The sequence below is a fragment of the Phalacrocorax aristotelis genome, chromosome 7, assembly GCF_949628215.1.
Source record: "Phalacrocorax aristotelis chromosome 7, bGulAri2.1, whole genome shotgun sequence".
NCBI lineage: Eukaryota > Metazoa > Chordata > Aves > Suliformes > Phalacrocoracidae > Phalacrocorax > Phalacrocorax aristotelis.
This window is the reverse complement of record NC_134282.1, coordinates 37,593,637-37,613,417: the sequence shown is the minus strand read 5'-3', so window position 1 is coordinate 37,613,417 and position 19,781 is coordinate 37,593,637. Positions and strand designations below refer to the sequence as shown.

The following is a 19,781-nucleotide window of genomic DNA, read 5'->3' as shown; positions in this document are numbered from 1 at the left end:
TACTTCCAGTTTAAATGTTCTGGTTTTCTGCCTTAAATAAAACTCTAATGACACACAGAAAGATTAACAGCAATACTCCCTCGCTTCTTCTCCATTTAAAATCACTTGACTTTTTTAATAAGACGGTGCCAACAGCAGATGAGACAGCTAGCTAGAAGGCGATAGTTAATACTAAATAAGAACACCATCCAGTTTCTAAATCTGTATTAGCTTACAACACGACACAACACAGCATCTAGCTTTCAGCTCTACTAGGTTTTCCAGAAGTGAATAACAACAGTGATAATTACACGTCTAGCACTAGGACAGGCTTTGAAACCTCTGACTGACAACAGTCTGCAAAATGAAGGAATGGGCTGGAATTTTCTCTTTAGCAGGACTGCAACAGCCAGATTCTTAACAAAAACAGAGGATACAAGACATTTCCCTTTTCTCAAAGCAGTTGCTTCAGTTCAGTACCCTGGTTTTGCTTGTAAATGGAGATAAATAAAACAATTAAATTTCAGATTAACGTATTTTTACATTTACAGCAAGATGTGCAAATCTGTTCCAAAACTGCTTCATAGTTATTTGGTTTGCTCTGCTTTAGTGCTTGAAGGATTTTACATGTTGGAAAAAAGAACTTCAGAATCAGGTTTTTGTGTGTTCCCTTTGTCTTTTTCTTTTCCCAACTTCCAAGCCTCGGAATGACAGTGTTCTCAAAGAAGAAATATTTGGACATTTAGCGAGAACTGCTGATCTCCTTTGCATGTAGTTCACTCTGAAAAATAAAAGGAACTTGGAGGTGAATGAGGCAGCATAATACTGGACCTAAGCCTGTCACTGAATTCTTTTGAAGCAGATAGTACTGATGCTTTTGCTAATTCTGACACTAAAGGAGAATGCTTCATCTACAATTCAGATTGTATTTGAAATTTGCAAGCTTTCTTAATACAGTACCTAGCTAGAAAATGTACTATACCCCATCTCAAAAATACTATTTTGATATTCCTTTTCTTTCTCAAGGGCTCTATTTTGAACACGAGTACATAAACTGGGAAAATAGTTCATTCTGTCATGTTCATTCTGTCTTCGGAATGATTGTAAAGAGCATTACATATTCACACATTTAATAGGCTAGTTTTCTTGCCTGATTCCTCTTTTACTGTTTTAAAGGAGAAATTAACTGTTGTCTATTTATCCATACTTTATTTGGATTTGCAAAAAGATAACTGGAAACAATGACAAGAAAATTAAAAACAATTTAAATTAATTCTTCATGCAATAGTGATACTCCCTGTTTAGGTATCTGGGAACTAAAAATAAAGATGTTTGATTAGCAAATGCAATATATGAGGACGTCTCTGACTGGCAGATACTGAAACTACATAGTACGTGACACGTACAGAATGAAATGGACAGAATAAGGTCAGAGAAAATTGGTGGTGAATGGCCAAATTTAATAGAAATGTGAATTGAACTGCATTAGAAGACTAAAGCATATCAACAGGAAAATATCTACAAACATAGGAAACAAGCTAGAGAGTAAAATGAAAACCAATCTACATTTTTTTAGTCTCAAAATAGAAGAAGAGGAGATACATTATGGCTGTCAATTTTCTAAACAATGTCCTCCTGCATTAGTAGAATTGCCTATCCTTGACATCACAGGGTTAAAAGGAAAACACAGTCTTTCAAAGGCCAGAGAGTATTTTCTAAAGGTTTTATTACTCTCATTATGTTGTATGCCCTATTTTGTCAATTTACTTATCACATGCAATCTTCTCCAGGGGAAACAGGAACTACAGAAAAACACACATTGAATAAAAATCACTAAATACTTTTAGTGATAAACAGTAGACACAAACTAAAGCTTCTGCATTCTTAAGGCTGGTCAATAATCCTATACTTTGGGAACAACTGCCCTGAAAGTGAGGGATGGTTGATCATACCAGCTATTTAAGGCAGATTCTGTATGTGCATCAGGGGTATTTAAATGTTGTAGACACTATTTCATCCCAAACTTTTTCACAAATATGTTTCTAAGCATTTTTTTTCCAATAGCTTCTAAACATCTAAACTAAATGCACGCTGGCAGTAAAGTAGACAGTAATGCATTTTCCCCCTGCAATCATCAAATTTTCTGGTACTGCTTGTAATAGAATAAGCTAATTGACTAAAATGCTACTAATTAAGTATTATACAAAGATTGAACATGCATATGAAGCTGGTCTTCAAGAAAACACACTGTTTTCCTTGCTTGCCTGTTAGCACTGGGTAGTAGCTGGCAAACATTGCAACTTTGCAGAGTGTAATCAAAAGAGCTGCAATCAGCCATACTCTTATTGAATCAATCTAGATAAACAGATACGAAATTAGGTAAGAAAATAATCTGATGTGTTTCTTAGAAATACAGACATACCCTATGCAGAACCTTCCATCAATGTCAAATTTTACCAGGAAGACAGTTAATCACTTCAATTTGAAATAAAACCCCCTACAGTCTTTAAATAATTCATGCATTTGAGAGCACTATTTATGTTACATGGGTTCAATAAAAGCTTCAATAGTCAAAGAAAGGGCAACGTTCATTATTGCCAGTTTTAGTTAAAGTTTTTTTATAACTGTTCGAAGACTGAAGTATCATATTGATTTTTCAGAAGGGTTTCACAAGACTACAAAGTATAACTCAATATTCTACTTTCTGTTTAAAAAGGCACTGCATCCAAACATTTAATCTTCAGCTTTAATACCAAAAATTACTTTCCCCCCCTTATATTTTGGGTAAACAGCATTTTAAACGTAGGAAATGTGAAGAGTTATTTGGCACTTGACCTCAAAAAAGATGTCTCTGAAGATTTTCTGTTTGAACTACAAAGCAAAAAGGGACTGAGGTAAATGTATGAATATGAGAAAATGGCATTAAAGATGTGCTAAAGCAGACAAAAGGTGAATTCCAGGCACAACCTACTTTCTTCTAGAATGCTATTAGAAGATGTGATGATGATATGTCATTCCATGTCTTAGTGAAAGTATCTGAGCAGTGGCTATCTTTCTGCTAAGTCGTCCTCAAATGAAAAGCTACATGTCTTCAGAAAGATGAGGCACTTCAGCTCCTCAAATCTAAATGCTACTGCCAACACGCTTGTTCCAGAAATCAAGAAATTAGGATTTATGAAATCCAGATTCTTTCGGATGCAAAGTAACCTCAAGTTAGTGTGGTAACTGCACAAGGAAACTTCATCAAAATGCTAAATATAAACGGATGTTTAGATATATTCTACCATGGAAAAAATTGCAACCAGTTGAAAAAGCAGCTTGATGGTCCTATAAACCTCTTCATTCATTTGTGCTGTGTTGTTTTCCTACTGAGAACAAACCCGAAAAGATTTTGTCATACTCTAAACTTACCCACCACCAGTGCCTCCATTTTTGCTGAAATGTGTACGAGGCTCACTTGATGCCAGTTTAAGCAGTTCATTCCACTCCCGTTCCCATTCTTCTTCTGTATACACTAAGCCTGACTATGGGAGAGAATGGAATACCTTTATGATTATGTGAGTACAAAACGTAAGCAGTGTTCTGTAGCAGTATTTACGACAAACTTATTTTGAGCTTCATACATGATATGGTTTAATATCTTGGACCATTAATAGTTCAACATTTCTATTCAGGTGAAAGAATATTAACTTACTAAAAGAAGATCCAAACCACTAACTGTATACTGCATTACATTTCTAGACGTGGGGCTGCTACTGCTAACACAGTGCTCTGGTATTGGAGATCCAGTTATTCGTACCCATGTGAATTCCTTTGCAATCACCGTTGGCATGCTTTACTGCCCATTTCTGGAGGTTTGCTTTCTTCCCCAATATATAGAACTACTATAAATGCCCTCCTTGGCAGACAAGTGATGCTTTCTCCCTCTGTTCAAGAGCAGAAAGGGTATATAAGTGCTTCTGTGCCCCTGTGTTTTCAGGTAGCCTGAAGTAGCTGAGTCAGTCACAGCTCAGCTGTATTCTCACTGAATGCTGCCAAGAAAAAGCAGATTACAAATAGGTCACAAACATTTGAGCAAATTCACTTGAGCACATTCAGGATTACTCCTGAAACTGGCATTTTTAGCCACTGTTTAAACACAGACATCTTCAGAAAGTAATACTTGCTGAAGTACAGCTTTTAATCAACAGTCAAACCAAATCTACAGATTATTTTAATTAAGAAACATCCACTCAATATTTGGTCACAGCTCCAAGAATCCTAAGTCACCATTCTGGGGAATAATTACTAAATGGGGTTTTCTTTCTTTCGTGGATTTTATCCGCTCAGTTTATAATGCTTGTGTAGCTAAATTATACACTTAATCTTGCAGCCCAAAATTTTCTTCAGGTTCAAAACTCACCTTAGACCTTTATAGGCACAAAACTGTGCATATTTATGCCCACAAAGCTGCAAACACATTTGCATTCTGATACAAGAATTCTAAACACAAGGATCTCTTTGCCCATGCAAAATGGAAGCACAAGGAATTTGATAGCAATTAAAACTTTTACACCAAACTTCAGAAGAAGGCTTCTGATGCTAATTGATATTAAAAAGACTGCCTTTAGGCCATACAGACCTCCTTATTCTGCTGGGTCTGTTGCCATCTCCATCTTCTTTTCAGTGCTTCCCTTTCAGCTCCACTTCTCATCATAGTATAGAGTGCTTTACGTAAAACAAGGTCCCGGTCATGAAATCCCCACATCCCTAAAGCAGCATAAGATGACATTCAATTGTAAAGAAGCTACAGTGAAATAGAAATAGTAAGTACTAATACAATTAATATTGCTCTATTACGAAAAGAAGCATAGCTAATACTTCATTTAAGACTCTCCTTGGCAGATAATTCACTTATTTTTAAGGTTTCCTAAAGAAACAGTCAATATAAATAACCTAATGAACAACAAGAGGGAATTTTATCAAAGGTTAAACTTTGCTTAAGGAATGACCAATGAGTTGAGGGGTTTCAGTGTTTGCTTGCAGGCAACTTTAACTTTTCTGCAAGCAATAGAATATTCAAGACACAGGCTGGTTTTTACTGTAGTCGCCAACACAGCCTGCAGACACAAGAATGCTAATGACAACTGCAGGCACTTTTGTGATTCGCAGATGATGCCAACACCCAAAGGCCTCCAACTCTTACACAGCATGATGGTAAATTTCCTTTGGCTTCAACATCCAAATAAAGAAATGAGCATTCACAGTGATTGGAAGTCTAAAAATAGAACCATCCACAGGCTTTCAAGCTCATTTTAAGATAATAAAACATCTTCATGTATTTGAGAATAGTAACCTACAACAAAAGACAGCAAAGCTCCCACTAAGACATGTGCCCATAGACAACCACCTTTCAATTACCATATTGTCAGCTGCCAGCATTAAGTATGTTTAAGACTTTGCAAGTCAAAATACTCCAAACATTTGCTGTAAATAATAACCAATTCCTCCTAATTAAAAATGAAGGCGGCAAAAATAAAAGGATCCTTTGAAACAGCAAAAGCTCTTATCTTACTACTGCTTTCAAAAAGAAAAGTCTCTTCAAAATATTAAAAATCTAAGTGCTTTTTAAAAAGTCACCTTTTGGAGTTCTACTGGTGGAAGATTTTAGCAACTGCAACAAAAAAATACATTTCCTCATAATAGGTTAGGCTACAGAAGGCATACCAAAGACTTCCGGCTTCCCAGATTTCTATTTATTTGATTTGAAGAAAGGCTTCAAAGATCTTGTATTAATGATTAATTAATCAACTGGAAATTATTTTCATTCATCCCAATCTGTTGCCCATATACTCTACAAGGACCAACAGAAATAGTAACTAGATAGTACATTCTTGAAGACAGCAAGAGAGCTATTTAACAAAAGCCAGAGAACGAATGCAATTCCTCTCCCACAATGAGGACGATTCTGCAGAAGCACCTGGAATTTGCCTGTTACAGAGCTGTTAGGCTGGGCTCTGTAAGGAAAATGCAAATCACTGGAGTTTATGATATATGGTTTTGATATTGTTCCAATTATACTTCTTTTATAACCTGATAAAACTTTTACCTTCCTCCCTCAAGCATGCCTAAAGCAAACAATACTTAAGTGAAATTTGAACAATACGTTGTTTCAGAACCAGTCTTTTAATGAAAGTCTTTGCATGCCATGTATTTCTGAGCTGTTGCTGGGGATAGAGAAAAGCAGTAAATATTTCTTGCAAAAGGTTTCATGTACAGACTCTCCCTTACCTAAAGATGCAGCATGCAAGAGGCAGTTTCCATCACCTGTTGTAGCCAAGGGAAGAAGACGTTTGCAGCTTGTACACACTGTGGACCACCAATTTAGTCGTCCTGAAAAGAAAGCATTTGTTAAAATGGTAGAGTGGGTATTAAAACAGGATGTGTACTGTGTACAGGCACACAGCGATATGTAATGTTTAAGGTTAATCATGAACATCCTTTCTGCCAAATAAACTTAAATGTAATGTCAGAGTGAATACTGAAAAGATTAGCAATAAGAGGCAGATTAACTATTCTCTAAATGTATTTGGAATAAGAGAGCATCTTTAATTAATTTGCATCTTCCATTCTCAGATGCTGTATTCAGGGATGGATTTCAATGGATTTCATTGCCTAAATACCATTGGTATTTAGTCTTGGTATCAGTTCCCAAACTTAATCGACATTGGCCTCCCATACACAGATGACAAATTATGTTACAGTAATACAGTCTCAAAAGACAAAAGTAATATGTATGTGTTAATCAAGATTTATTACTGTTACGTAAGTTTATTAAGTAAGGTTTCAATCAGATGGATTGTTTCAATAGCTGATTCTCCTCTCATTTCCATAGTGTAAATCATGACTACACCTACTAAAATCAACAGCTACACTACCAGAGAATGAAAACGAGACCAGAGGCATAGCACAAGGTCTAGCCTTGGCTTACTTGTGGCTTTTGTATTTGAGAACACTGAGAGAACCACTTATCTATTGTTGCTACCTGAAGCATGTTTTACAGATTATGAAACAGAGGTCAATTATCAAAAAGACTGACAGGAGGATGTCAGTCTTTGATGTATCTAGATGAAGAAAATGAAGCCAAATACGAATAAAGTATCAGTGCCAAAGCCACCACTGGAAGTACATAATTCCTGGCACACAGGTTGCCATGTGGTAGCATACTGGAGTGTTAAGTCTTGGTTAAATGGTCATGTGAACATTTCTAATATAAAGAAAGAGAATGTGACTAATTGCATAACATCTTTGGGGATAAGGAAGAGCAGATGATTAACAATGATGAGTAGAGCTCATGTATTTCCCAAGACTTCTGGAAAGTCTGTGGGTAGTGCACAATTGAATAATTGAATGAATAATGCAATAGACAGCCTGTGGTGCCTATTTTTGTGCCTATCCTTCTTTGTCCTCTTCTGCAGACTTGTCCTCTGCTGATTCCTTTACTTGCAAGCAGAGAGCAGATAGTATGCATATATTTGTACAGTCCAGTCTTGCATTTAAGGTTAAATCCCCAAAACAGAAAGAAGTTCAAGCAATGAAAAAAACTTTTCACCATTAATGTGTTTTCATTACAGAATTATACTGAAGTTTATTTGTAATGGCAGGTAATATCTATTGTGGAAAAAAACCAGTATAACAATATTTTAATATGTGCCCCCAATTACTTATTTTGGGTACTAAGAACTACATAATTAAATTTCACTTAGTATGGGTTGAGAGTTACTATACTATGATGCATAGCAGATCAATAACTAAGCATATTTGGTAATCCTCATATGATTTTAGCAGCTAGTTTGTAAATGCCCAATATCTCACACTAGGCTTATTGAGTTCTAAATTAAATGTGCATGAAAAGAAGCTTAATTTAAAGCGCTGTTGGACAGCCTTTGGGAAAGATAAGTCTGAAACAACAAGTTATAATTTTTAGCAACTCCTGTGTCTGTGGGCTGTGAAATAACAACTTGCCACCTGTTTTTTGCAGAATGTTTTGGTGGTATCATATTCAGTAATAAGTTATACCAAGGTGCTGCTTAAAGCACAGTTACGAGACATAGAACAGATAAATGTGACTAATAAATGTCAAAGTCTGGTGTTTATGAATCTTTTGAATAACAGGAGGTTTCTAGAAAAGTGATCTGCTTTCAACTAGATCATGCAAAAGATGTTTGCAGGCTTGGTTAACATCACAAAGCATATGGCTGACTCAAAAATTAGCAGAAATGCACTAGATTATAACAAAAAAAGCGGTGCACTTTCATTTTTAAAATCTACTGGTTATAGTGGATTCCTTTAGGGACAAAACATGAAAGTGGAGCTTATATGAAAACTGGAAACAGTTCTGCGTCAGGCTTATTTCTGTCTGCTTTGGTAAGACAGTATCTACAGACAAACTAGACCCATTTCTCACTCTCCCTCCCTCTGTTGGTCTGCTACTTGATCTTCACAGAATCACAGGTTGGAAGGGACCTCAGGAATCATCTAGCCCAACCTTTCTAGGAAGAGAGCAGTCTAGACAAGGTGGCCCAGCACCCTGCTCAGACGACTCTTAAAGGTGTCCAACGTGGCTGAGTCAACCACTTCCCTGGGGAGATTATTCCAGTGGTTGACTGTCCTCAATGTGAAAAATTTTCCTCTTGTGTCCAACTGGAATCTCCCCAAGAGCAACTTGTGTCTATTTCCCCTTCTCCTCTCCATGTGACTCCATGTAAAAAGGGAGTCTCCATCTTCTTTGTAGCTACCCCTTAAGTACTGGTACACGGTGGTGAGATCCCCTCTAAGCCTCCTTTTCTCAAGGCTGAACAGAGTTCTCCCAGCCTATCCTCATATGGCAGGCTTCCCAGTCCTTTGATCATCTTGGTGGCCCTTCTCTGGACCCCTTCCAGCCTGTCTACACCCTTTTTGTATAGCGGGCACCAGAACTGTACACAGTACTCCAGGTGTGGCCTGACAAGCGCTGAGTAGAGTGGGATGATGACTTCTTTCTCTCTGCTGGCGATGCCCTTTTTGATGCAACCCAGCATCCTGTTGGCCTTCTTGGCCGCAGCAGCACACAGTTCTCTCATGTTGAGCTTTCTGTCCACCAGGATCCCAAGGTCCCTTTCCACAGAGCTGCTCTCCAGCCAGGTGGATCCCAGTCTGTGCTGCACTCCCGGATTATGTTTTCCCAGGTGCATGACCTCACACTTCTCCTTGCTGAACTTCATAAGGTTCTTGCTGGCCCACTCTTCCAGCCTATCCAGATCTTCCTGCAGAGCAGCTCTCCTTTCTGGAGTGTCTACTTCCCCACTGCAGGAGGAGACTGTGGGGGACCGTATCAAAGGCCTTGGAGAAGTCCAGGTAGACAGCGCCCACCACCCGCCCCATGTCAACCAGGCAAGTCACTTTGTCGTAGAAGGCCACCAGGTTTGTCAAGCACGATCTGCCCTTAGTGAAGCCATGTTGGCTTTTCCCAATCGCATGCTTCAACTGACTTGTGAGGGCCCCCAGGAGGATTCGTTCCATAACTTCCCAAGGGGTTGAAGTAAGGCTGATGGGCCTATAGTTACACAGATCCTCCCTCAAGCCTTTCTTGTAGATAGGGGTAACATTTGCCTTCCTCTAGTCCTCTGGGACTTCCCCCATTCTCCACAACTTCTCAAAGCTTATGGAGAGTGGCCTTGCAGTGATGTCAGCCAGCTCTCTCAACACCCTCGGGTGGATGGTGTCAGGGCCCATTGATTTGTAGGGGTCAAGCTCCTGTAATAATTCATGTACTAACTCTTCCCTCACTGATGGTGGGTCGGTGTTTGGATCAACCGGCATTTTTGTTCCCAAAGCCTGGGACCCAACAGTGTTGGTAAAGGCAGAGGTGAAGAAGGTGTTGAGGACCTCTGCCTTTTCAGCATCACTGGTGATTGACTCTCCTATTCCGCTTAACAGTGGGCCTATGTTTTCCTTCTTTTTCTGCTTGTGGTTGACATACCTGAAGAAACCTTTCTTGTTATTTTTCACGTCTACAGCCAGTTTCAGTTCGAGCTCGGCTTTTGCTTTTCTAAGTGCATCTCTGCACGCTCTGGCAATGCCCTTGTGGCTCTCGATGGATAATCCTCCACTTCTCCATCTCTGGTATGCGTCCCTTTTGGATTTGAGTAGACCCAGGAGGTCATGGTTGAGCCAAGGGGGCCTCTTGCTCCGCTTACTTTCCTTTCCTTTGTAGGGGATAAACTGGCTTTGTGCTTCCAATAGAGAGTTCTGAGGAACTCCCAGGACTCACTAGCTCCTTTGTCTTCCATGGAAGCACCCCACGGGATCCCTCCCAACTGAGCTGTAAGTGAACTGAAGTTTGTTCTTCTAAAATCCAGAACCCTTGCCTTAGAGCTGACCTTCAGCATGCTCAGCAGGATCCCAAACTCCAGCTTCATACTTTCTCACAAAATCTATTTAATCTTAAAAAACATGATTTCAAGTAGTTGATCCGTTGTTTTACAGAAAAAATACTCTGAGAATTAATTAATTAACAAGAATCAATTATTCTTATACAGAACCAGATACAGATCTCATATTCCACGCAAAGAAGGTAAGCTAATCCTCAGAGAAATTTTGCAAACTTTAGAAAACAGGCAATATCAGTACTTTAAAATCTACTATCTGATGACTCCTAGAGGTGAGAGGCAAACATCAAAAGCTACCCTACTGTAAACCCACTACAACTGTAGGCATGAATATAAGCTGGCTTTATGTGACTGTTAGGTTGAAAAAGTCTGTGTTTAAGGAAAAGGAAATAAGAAATATTTTAAAACATGGGTTTTACCCCTAAATATTAATAATGTTGGAGTATTAGTAATAGACACTAGAAAGGTTTAAGTATTATTTTCATAAGCCTCCATATTGTATTACAAGCCATGGGTGTATTGTTTCTTGCTGCAGGATTTACAAGAGTAAATTGCTGAAGAGGATTCTAGATGGTTATATGATGTGAATGGTTCAAAAAGAAGGCAGCATTTCAAGTATTAACAAGGGCCAGGCTTGGCTTTCAATATCAGTCCCTAATGCCTTATGCACTGGTACCATAGAAGGTAAGAAAGCATTTGGCATGATGTCCTCTATGCAAAACTCCATTTACAGTATAAACAAGAAGATAACAGAAATTATTATGTTTATGATTATGCTACAGAGATGCTCACACAGAGCTGCCTTCCAGTTTACTAAGGTCCATTATAAAGTATTTATTGCCCAAACATGCACGAAGTTGGTGGTACCCATACAAACCAAGCAAATTCAAAACAATCATGTTAGATAATACTAAAGAACCTTTGTAGAAACTCTGCATAAATCCTTTGCTCCCTCTTCATTTTGTCCAGTACATATTTTCTTTTTTTCTGATTTAAGCTATTAATACACTAAATGGCTTTACAGACGTGGGATTTTCCTGGTAGAATTAACCACCAAAAAGTTACAAGGACTTAGTAAACAGCAACTTAATATAACTCTCTCTTGACAGGGGAAAAGGAGATGTTACAAAGGATGAGCTTCCCCTCAAGCTCTACATAATTTAGCGTGGTTGAAGTTTCACTGCAAAGCTGGATTGTGTATCACTGCCTCCAAGGCAGTCAGTTTCTTGCCTGCAATGCCACTGTGCACTTGTCATATCAAAACTAAGTCAGAATTCTTATAGTAAAAAATGGAATACATATTAAGAGAAGAACAAGGACGGTTAAGGATGTGAAGAAGTGTGAAGTGCTGTGTCACAGCTTGTACAATTTTACCTCAGACTAGAGTGCACTTTTAATGCACTTCATGGTGCTATTACCAGTACTCTTTCATATAGCTAAGTAAACCAGTCTTCGCCGAACTCCTCTAAACCACTGACAGAACAGACATCTCACTGAGGAAAACAAGTCGATCTGTGTACAGTGGGACTCAATGTCTGGTTTCCTGCACTTGTATGTGTGACTAAAGGTAAGACTTCTGATGGCTTTCCTTTTATTCGTGGTTGGGCATTCTAGAGGTCTTTCCCAAGTGGATTCTGTAGCATTTAATACACAAAATTCATGTTGCAAGTTTTTAATCTATGGAAGTACTAAAAATAAGCTAGCTGCTAATTTTCATGAAACTTGTAGAAGCTTACTCACAAATATGTTTGAAATTGGCAGAGTTAATTTAAAAAATAAACAGTACAACCTTAAGAGACAACTTGGTGACACAACCTCAGTTTCCTCAAGAAACTACACTAAAACCAGTCTGTCTTTCATTTCTCCAGCATGTTGTATTTCCAGAAATCCACCTCTCACGCATCATCCAAGACAAGCAAGTCACAAAATAACATTTTCAACTTTAAAAGCAAGTCCAATTCTGGACACCCCATATATTCTCAAAAGCAATGGTTAACCCTAAACACTCACCATGTCTCCTCTGGAATTCAACGACTGTAACTGCTCTGGGGTGTGCACAGGACTGGCTGGCTAAGTCAACAGAGGATTACTCAGCCCACTCAGAATAGTCAGACAATTAGCAATAGGTGCAGGAACTCAAATCCAGACTTCAGCAGAGCTACTTCTATGCTTTACATGTTTTCTACGTGACTAGCTAAAAGGCTTTCTTAGTTTATTTTTAGTTTTAGTCCTTTCATCCAATAAATGTGTACTTGCAAGTATTGATGTGAAGAAAATTACAAGAACATATTTTCTACATGGGCTAACAGTAATCATTCAGTGACTGCTTACTTTTTAAAATAAGTGAATAAATAAAGCATTTACCAATACATTTTCTGTACTTCAAAGAAAGGACCTTCTTGTAGGAGCTCTCTCTTTAAGGTTAGATGATGAAATAAGCTTCGCAGCAGCATCTGCAAGGCTATTCATATTTACTGATGTCCTTGAAATGTAATGTTGAGTTGTGCATGTACAAATAAGTATAACTGAGCAACAAAGTAAATGCTTCTCTTTTAGCCCGATGCACAAGCAACACAGACTGTCACAGAAGCTACGGGCCAGAATGCAAATCAAAGATCATAAAATAAGATGGCATAGACATATACGACTAGGCCTAACTGGCTGCAGATAACTGATACTGAGTTCCATTATCTGCAGGTAACTTGCAGATCCACTATTACCGGTTTTCTTAATTTGTTTCTTTCGTAACCTGAGACAGACAGTTTTCTATGACAGTACTGCATTTCATCCTACTCTGTGAGACAATATTTGTCATTCATGTTAGAACTGAATTACACAAGCATGCATTTCAAATGTTGGAAATCAGGAAATTATTAATACAATTGTCTTGTAATTATAATGGTTCCTATTCCAGCACCCTGCATATACTGTGTGAAAAACTGTTAAAAATTCCAGGATAAGAAAATGTTTCTATAACCTGAAAAGGCACCAATTTTTCTTTAAAAAGCTTAATTTTTAACAGTTTGAAATTGAACATTTCCAGAATTTTGGTGGATTTGAGGGGGGAAAAGGGAGGGAATGTGAAACCCAGGCTTAACAACCTGTTACTGTTTATTTTGCCTATAGCTGTATAAAATACTTTATAAAAGCCACAAACTTGAGCACAGAAAGAAAAGTATAGGAAAGTAATATTCTTCAAAGTTCTCCTGGTTTCAGCTGTGGTAGAGTTAAATTACTTCGTAGTAGCTAGTGTAAGACTATGTTTTGGATTTTTGCTGGAAACAGTGGTGATAAAATGGCGATGTTTTAGTTGTTGCTAAGTAGCACATACACTGGTCAAGGACTTTTTCAGCTCCCCATGCTCTGCTGGGTGCACAAGAAGCTGGGAGGGGACACAGCCAGGACAGCTGACCCAAACTGACCAACGGGATATTGCATACCATATGACGTCATGCTCAGTATATAAAGCTGGGGGAAGAAGAAGGAAGGGGGGATGTTTGGAGTGATGACGTTTGTCTTCCCAGGTAACCGTTACGCGTGATGGAGCCCTGCTTTCCTGGAGATGGCTGAGCACCTGCCTGCCCATGGGAAGCAGTGAATGAATTCCTTGTTTTGCTTTGCTTCTGCGCGCAGCTTTTGCTTTACCTATTAAACTGTCTTTATCTCAAACCATGAGTTGCCTCACTTTTACTCTTCTGGTTCTCTCTCCCGTCCCACAAGGCGGGAGTGAGCAAGAGGCTGCTTGGTGCTTGGTTGCTGACTGGGGCTAAACCACGACAAAGGTTCATAGAGCTTACTTTCCATTTTTGTATTGAATTTCAGCACTGGAATAGAAACTTTTTTTGTTTCATTAAAAACACTGTGTTAGACCAGCCATACTTTTGCCTATACTATGGTTTTTTGAACTCAACAGTACAGCAAAAGTTTTCATAATATCTGTTTGTGTCAGCCTACACATTAATGATACATGGAGGAACACGTATATATAATGGAAATCAACTTGCTGCAGCAAAATATTTATATTACAAGATTTCTTTCACACAGATTTCATTTAATATTATCACTCTCTGAGCCATCCTCCATCAATGAACCACGCTGATTACTGCAAGAGCACTCAGAGACCAGTCTGCACATTACTTACAACTTGACTTTATTCCAATACAGGCAATAATAAACACCAGAGCTTATAAGATGCACAAAATCCCAAAATGCTTTTATGAACATGGTGAATTCTATCCTCTAAGAGACACACCCAGAAAGCAATCACACACAGAGTAGAGGATACATTGCAGCAGCAGAGAGTCAGTAAATAATGTTGCCTTTAGCTGGGCCTTTCATTTATAATATCACACAGCATTTCTGAGTAAATCGGGAATTTTGCTCTGGGATTCTGTACAGGTAAGATGTAACCTGAACATCCTTTCACCTATAGATATAATGGTATAGCAAGTGCCTAAGCATATATAAAGGGAATATAAAAACCTTACAGGCTTTTATAGACATCCAGCTCACACAGCCACTTCAGACAGCACATATGACAGCCTGTTAACAGCGATTTTGCTCTCCCAATCTATGCCTTGTGAGTAGTAAGCTACTCTATGTTCCTAACAAAGTTCCCCCTCCTTTTGCTGAATCCGCTTTTTTTTTTTTCTTTCTCTTGAAATTCATGTCCTTAAACCCAAGCACACACGTCTCTCTTTTCCTTTAACAATATCCCCACCCTCAGCTCCAGAAGCTACTGTTGTTCATAGGGTTTATTTTGTTTTGAAATAGATTTTAGGCCCTATGTAGGGAATTCACCTTCTCTGTTAATATTTTTTTATCATTGACCAAACCATAGTCAAACTGTGCCCTCTGTTGGTAGGAGACAATAAGAAGTCTAACGTTAAGTGATTTTCGTATTAATTCACTTGCTTCGTTTCAGACAACAATATGTCTAAAATAGGCAGGAAATAAAAAGAAACTGAGTATCTTCATGTCTTAAATAGAGACAAAAGGTCAGTTTACATGAAGTCTTACGTGATTTTCTTAAACGGTCACTGATCTGTTTAACTTACTTGAACTGAAGAACTGTTTCTCAGGCAGTTCCAGTTTATTTGAATAAAATGCTCCCAAAAGCAAACTGAGTCTACACAGGCTACCTGCAATCAAAACTAGAAGCACTTCAAATGGCCAAAAATCCCTCCTTTCCAGTATGCAAGAGGCTCTAGGGAGGAAGGGACTTTGCCAGTGTGAGTCAAGTTATTGACCTAATTAAAATAAGTGGAAGAAAAGAATAAATTATTTATTCTAATTTTCAGAGAGATTTGAGATAGGAATGCTGAGGCAGAAAATTCAGTAGTTTCTGCAGCCCTATTTCAAGTTCAAAGCTAGCCAGATCTGTATGAATTAGAATATGTCAGCTCTAAACTCACATATCCCCTGATTTTAAGGTCAGAAAACCACTGTGATCCCCTAACTTGTACTCTTGAATTAACTGACTCCAGAGGCTGTTAATTCCACTGAAGCGGGTAGCTTGACAATGATACTGTAGCACGGTATTTTCTGATAGCCCAACGGAATTTGGAATGTTTTGCAGATCTGCCAGAGGGAGAGCCATCCTGGTTTTTTCCCTACCCTCCATGCGTTAACTCATTCCTAGAGAAACTAGATATATTTTCTTGATAAGTGACTGACAGCTTTCATACTTCGTAGATCCCTGGTAGCATTCCTGCATTATTTTATACTGCTATTTTTCCCAGAAGGCAGCCATCGGAATACTGTTTTGGTTTGGTGGATTTTTTTGTTCATTTGTTTGTTTTTTTCCCCTTAAGTATTTACTGTTTGATGCTATTATCTAAGCATGTCTTGCTTTTCAAATACCAAAGTCAAAAAATGAGCAGAGCATATGGCAATACATGATGAGTACTCAGTATGACTGATACCAGATTAGCAGAGGTCCTGCTGAAGTACTATGATGCAGTGCCCTGATCAATAACAACAGTTTATCAGTTAGAACGCACACAGTATGACTATGCACTGAGCTTTGAGAGTGAACTCTCACATGAAAATATAGTGTTACACAAGCCAGTATAGCAATCAACAGAAAAACATAACTGGCTATTTGATATTCCACAGACATACACAAAATCTGATTTTATAACTCCTTTGTATCACCAGAGTTGGGCATTTCACTATATAGATGTGTTCATTTTGTGATTCATTGCTAATACACCTGCTATTTCATAAGGCACAAATATCGGTTTTAAATACATTTCTCCATATATTTCAAAGCTGGCTTAAAACTTTGAACTACTAATAAATCTGCTTTAAAATTAATTTTAAATTTCTTCTCTTTTTTCCGTGGCAATAATGAAGTATTACTTTTAAATTATTTCATTTTTTTACTACAAAAATAACAATCCATAGATTAGATTCAGATTTTTAAAACTATTTTCTCAAGCTGTCACAGAACTTGAAGATTTTCCTTTGTTAGTCATTGCAATATAACTTCCTCATGAGGACTGGAAGTACTGACCCCCTCTGACCATCCAGACTTCCGTCCTCCTCTATTGCATGACTTCCCCCATCAGTCCTCCTTTCCTTCCTCCCTCAATGTCTTTGTTTTATTAAGTAAATTTGACAGTTTTCTCTATAACGTTTTAAAAGAAATAGAGGATCAGGGTATGTGTCATTTTGCAAAGAGCACAGTATTTGCTTTTACTCTCTGGCATTTACTTCCCATGCAGGATGCGCAAGCTCCAGAAGTGAAGCATGATTAGAAATGTCAGCCAAAATGCCAGATTGCCCAGCTGCTGACATCTGAAGTATTTACCCACCTGCTTGCTCCAAAGCAACCATTGTTGCCTGCTCAATTAAGTCACGCTCAATGAAACTTCTGAAATCTTCACTGTACACGCTAAGGTCTGGTAGTTGGAATGTGTAGATGGGCATCTCCAAAGGAAACTGCTCATTGCTGCACTCGTTTGCTACATGTGATCGAGCAAGGGAGACTATGGCTGAGCTGGCATGAGAAATACCTCTGGAAAGACGCTTTTCTGTAGAGAAACCAAAGAAATATTATAGCCTAAAAGACCACTCAACACCGAGTCTGATGAACGCTCGTTCATTTCACTCAGGAATTTACTCCACTTCTTGTTCGTTACCTTTTTTGGATTATTTCCCTGCTGTAAAAGATTGCTTAGTTCTTACTATGGATCCCTACAGTAAGTCATAGGAATGTCGCTCTCCTTCTAGCAAAACAGATAAACAGTAAAAGTAACGGGATATGAAAGACAAGTATTTCTATTTAAAAATTCTTTAACCTATCTTAAGTTTCCAAAGACGCATCAGAAGAAACATTTACTGGCAGACAGATGATAATAAATTAAGAGTTCAAAACATTAATTGAAGTTTACTACTTGTGAATCAAAGATATCCAGCATTCTACAATCACTTCATATCAAACATGCCATACAGTTTTAATCTCAGAACAATCTGCCTGAAAGCAATTTTAACATCATTATGTTGAATTTAAGACAAGCTCAGTTTTTATGCCTATGTGTTTTCTAAAATCCTAATTCAAGAAACAATACATAGTTCAAAGAGAATGATGAAATTAACAAGCTTAGTACAAAAGAATGCATTGTTTTATTAAAAAAACCTGTGAGCTAATATCTTATAATTTATTGAATTTCTCTGTGGACAAATACTATACAAGGAACAGTAAAGGGTCATGAAAGCAAAAGAAGCATTAGAATGTTAAGAAAGGGACAAAATATTACTGTCATATTATTTCACTTTACTATATGGTCTCAGTTCTGGTATCAGCAAATGGGTAACAGAAATACTCTTCAAGTGCTTAAACCATGTATCATTCAGTCAAAATTGGCATTTCTCCTCTGTTTACTTTCTGCCCTTTACTCCTGTTTATATTTTGAAAAACTGAAATGAACATTTTGTAGCTGCTTAAAATTTAGCATACAGTTTCTGCATCTGAGAAGTGGCATTCCTTAGAACCACAGTACCACTGACTTTCTGTGCTTCAGACTGACCAACCTCAAGTCTTCTACTAGATAGTGCTCTCTCTAGCCATCCTTTGCAAAGGGGATTATCTTAAATTAATACTAGAAAGTTTCCTGGGCATTTTACTAAGTTTTATTACTGAGTTGACACCAGGTTTACGGAGTTTCTTTCATTTTTGAATATGCAGAAAGCTTCCTGGTGGGATTTACATAATGTTAAGTTAGATAATATTTTTGCTTATTTTCCTTGGAAATGGGTACCTTATTGTATTGGAAGCTTTTGTAAAAAACTTTGGTGCAACTTCACCTCCATAGCTTCATAAATACTACCATAAATTAGCCTTTAGTGATCAACCCTCAAATATGTACAATGCCATATTAAAATAAAAGAAGTCCCTGTACTTCTATGCCTTCAGAAATTAACAAAAGAAGCTTACTTAAATGCAGCTTATCACTTAAGCCAAGAGTGTTTTTAAAACATCTCAAACTGCCTAAGAAAAAAATCAATTTTCCTCCAGTTTGTGAACTTTTGTTTCTCTAATGGATCAAAGTTTTTCTTAGTTTAAGAGCTAAATTGTACTCTCTAAAATATCCTAAATTGGAGGGAGGGGTAGAAGGACTGATTACATTTGCATTTCTTTCTTCTCCCTGTCCATCTCAGCTAAATCACTTTTAAACAAGGGAACTGAAGTATAGTATAGCATTTCTGTTTGACATCCCCTTGCTACCACTCCATCACTCCTTCCCACCACGGTCCAGCCCTCACCTGTTGGCTACATTCCCCACTCCAAGGACTGGGTCCATAAGAAGACCCTCCTTTCCTTTCCCTGCTCCTCCCTGAACGTCCTCCTCACTCCAGTCTGACGTTTCAGTGCATTGAATTGATAGCAAAGTTACTGCCAGCCCAGTCATTTAAAGCCAGACTTACCCCACACTACCCCCACTAAAATACCAGATGGTCATTTCAGTCTAAACTGGGCAGTTTGATAACATGGAATCTTAGAGTGAGCTATACCCTAATGAGAATGCAGGGACACTGTTTTATCAACTACAGTGTGCTATTCTTCCTCCCTTGATTTGTAGTCAGTGTTTTTAAGAAGTCATAACAAGTACTACAGTTCCTTTTTTACCAATGGAATTTACCATTTTCAAAAAAGCTTTACTGACACTCCAAAGTACTAATGCCATTTCCTGGTAACATGTTGGAAGAGTCAGCAGCAGAAGGGAAGACTTTCTGTTCCTTCTAATGATTACACAGAAAGCCATCACCAAGCTAGTGTTATTACCTCCCTGTGTCTCAAGTTGTCAGACTTAATTCAGTGCAAACTACAGTTCCTTGATAAATTAATATTTTTTTAAAAAAAAAGCTTTCCAACAGTCAGAAAGAGAG

The 19,781-nt window shown here is 38.0% G+C and overlaps 1 protein-coding gene across 8 annotated transcripts in view; it reads right to left on the bottom strand.

Moving 5' to 3' along the window:
- The window catches only part of OTUD7A (OTU deubiquitinase 7A), a 149,070-nt gene that overhangs the window by 17,883 nt on the left and 111,406 nt on the right, over positions 1 to 19,781 (bottom strand). For 6 of the 8 annotated variants that reach the window (XM_075100135.1, XM_075100137.1, XM_075100139.1 and 3 more), the window contains 4 exons: positions 17,207 to 17,425; positions 6,250 to 6,351; positions 4,601 to 4,728; positions 3,391 to 3,503 (listed from right to left, as the gene is read on the bottom strand). In XM_075100135.1, coding sequence (XP_074956236.1) covers positions 3,391 to 3,503; positions 4,601 to 4,728; positions 6,250 to 6,351; positions 17,207 to 17,425 — 562 coding nt within the window. The remainder of the gene's footprint in view (positions 1 to 3,390; positions 3,504 to 4,600; positions 4,729 to 6,249; positions 6,352 to 17,206; positions 17,426 to 19,781) is intronic. The other 2 variants (XM_075100141.1, XM_075100140.1) reach the window with 1 other exon arrangement.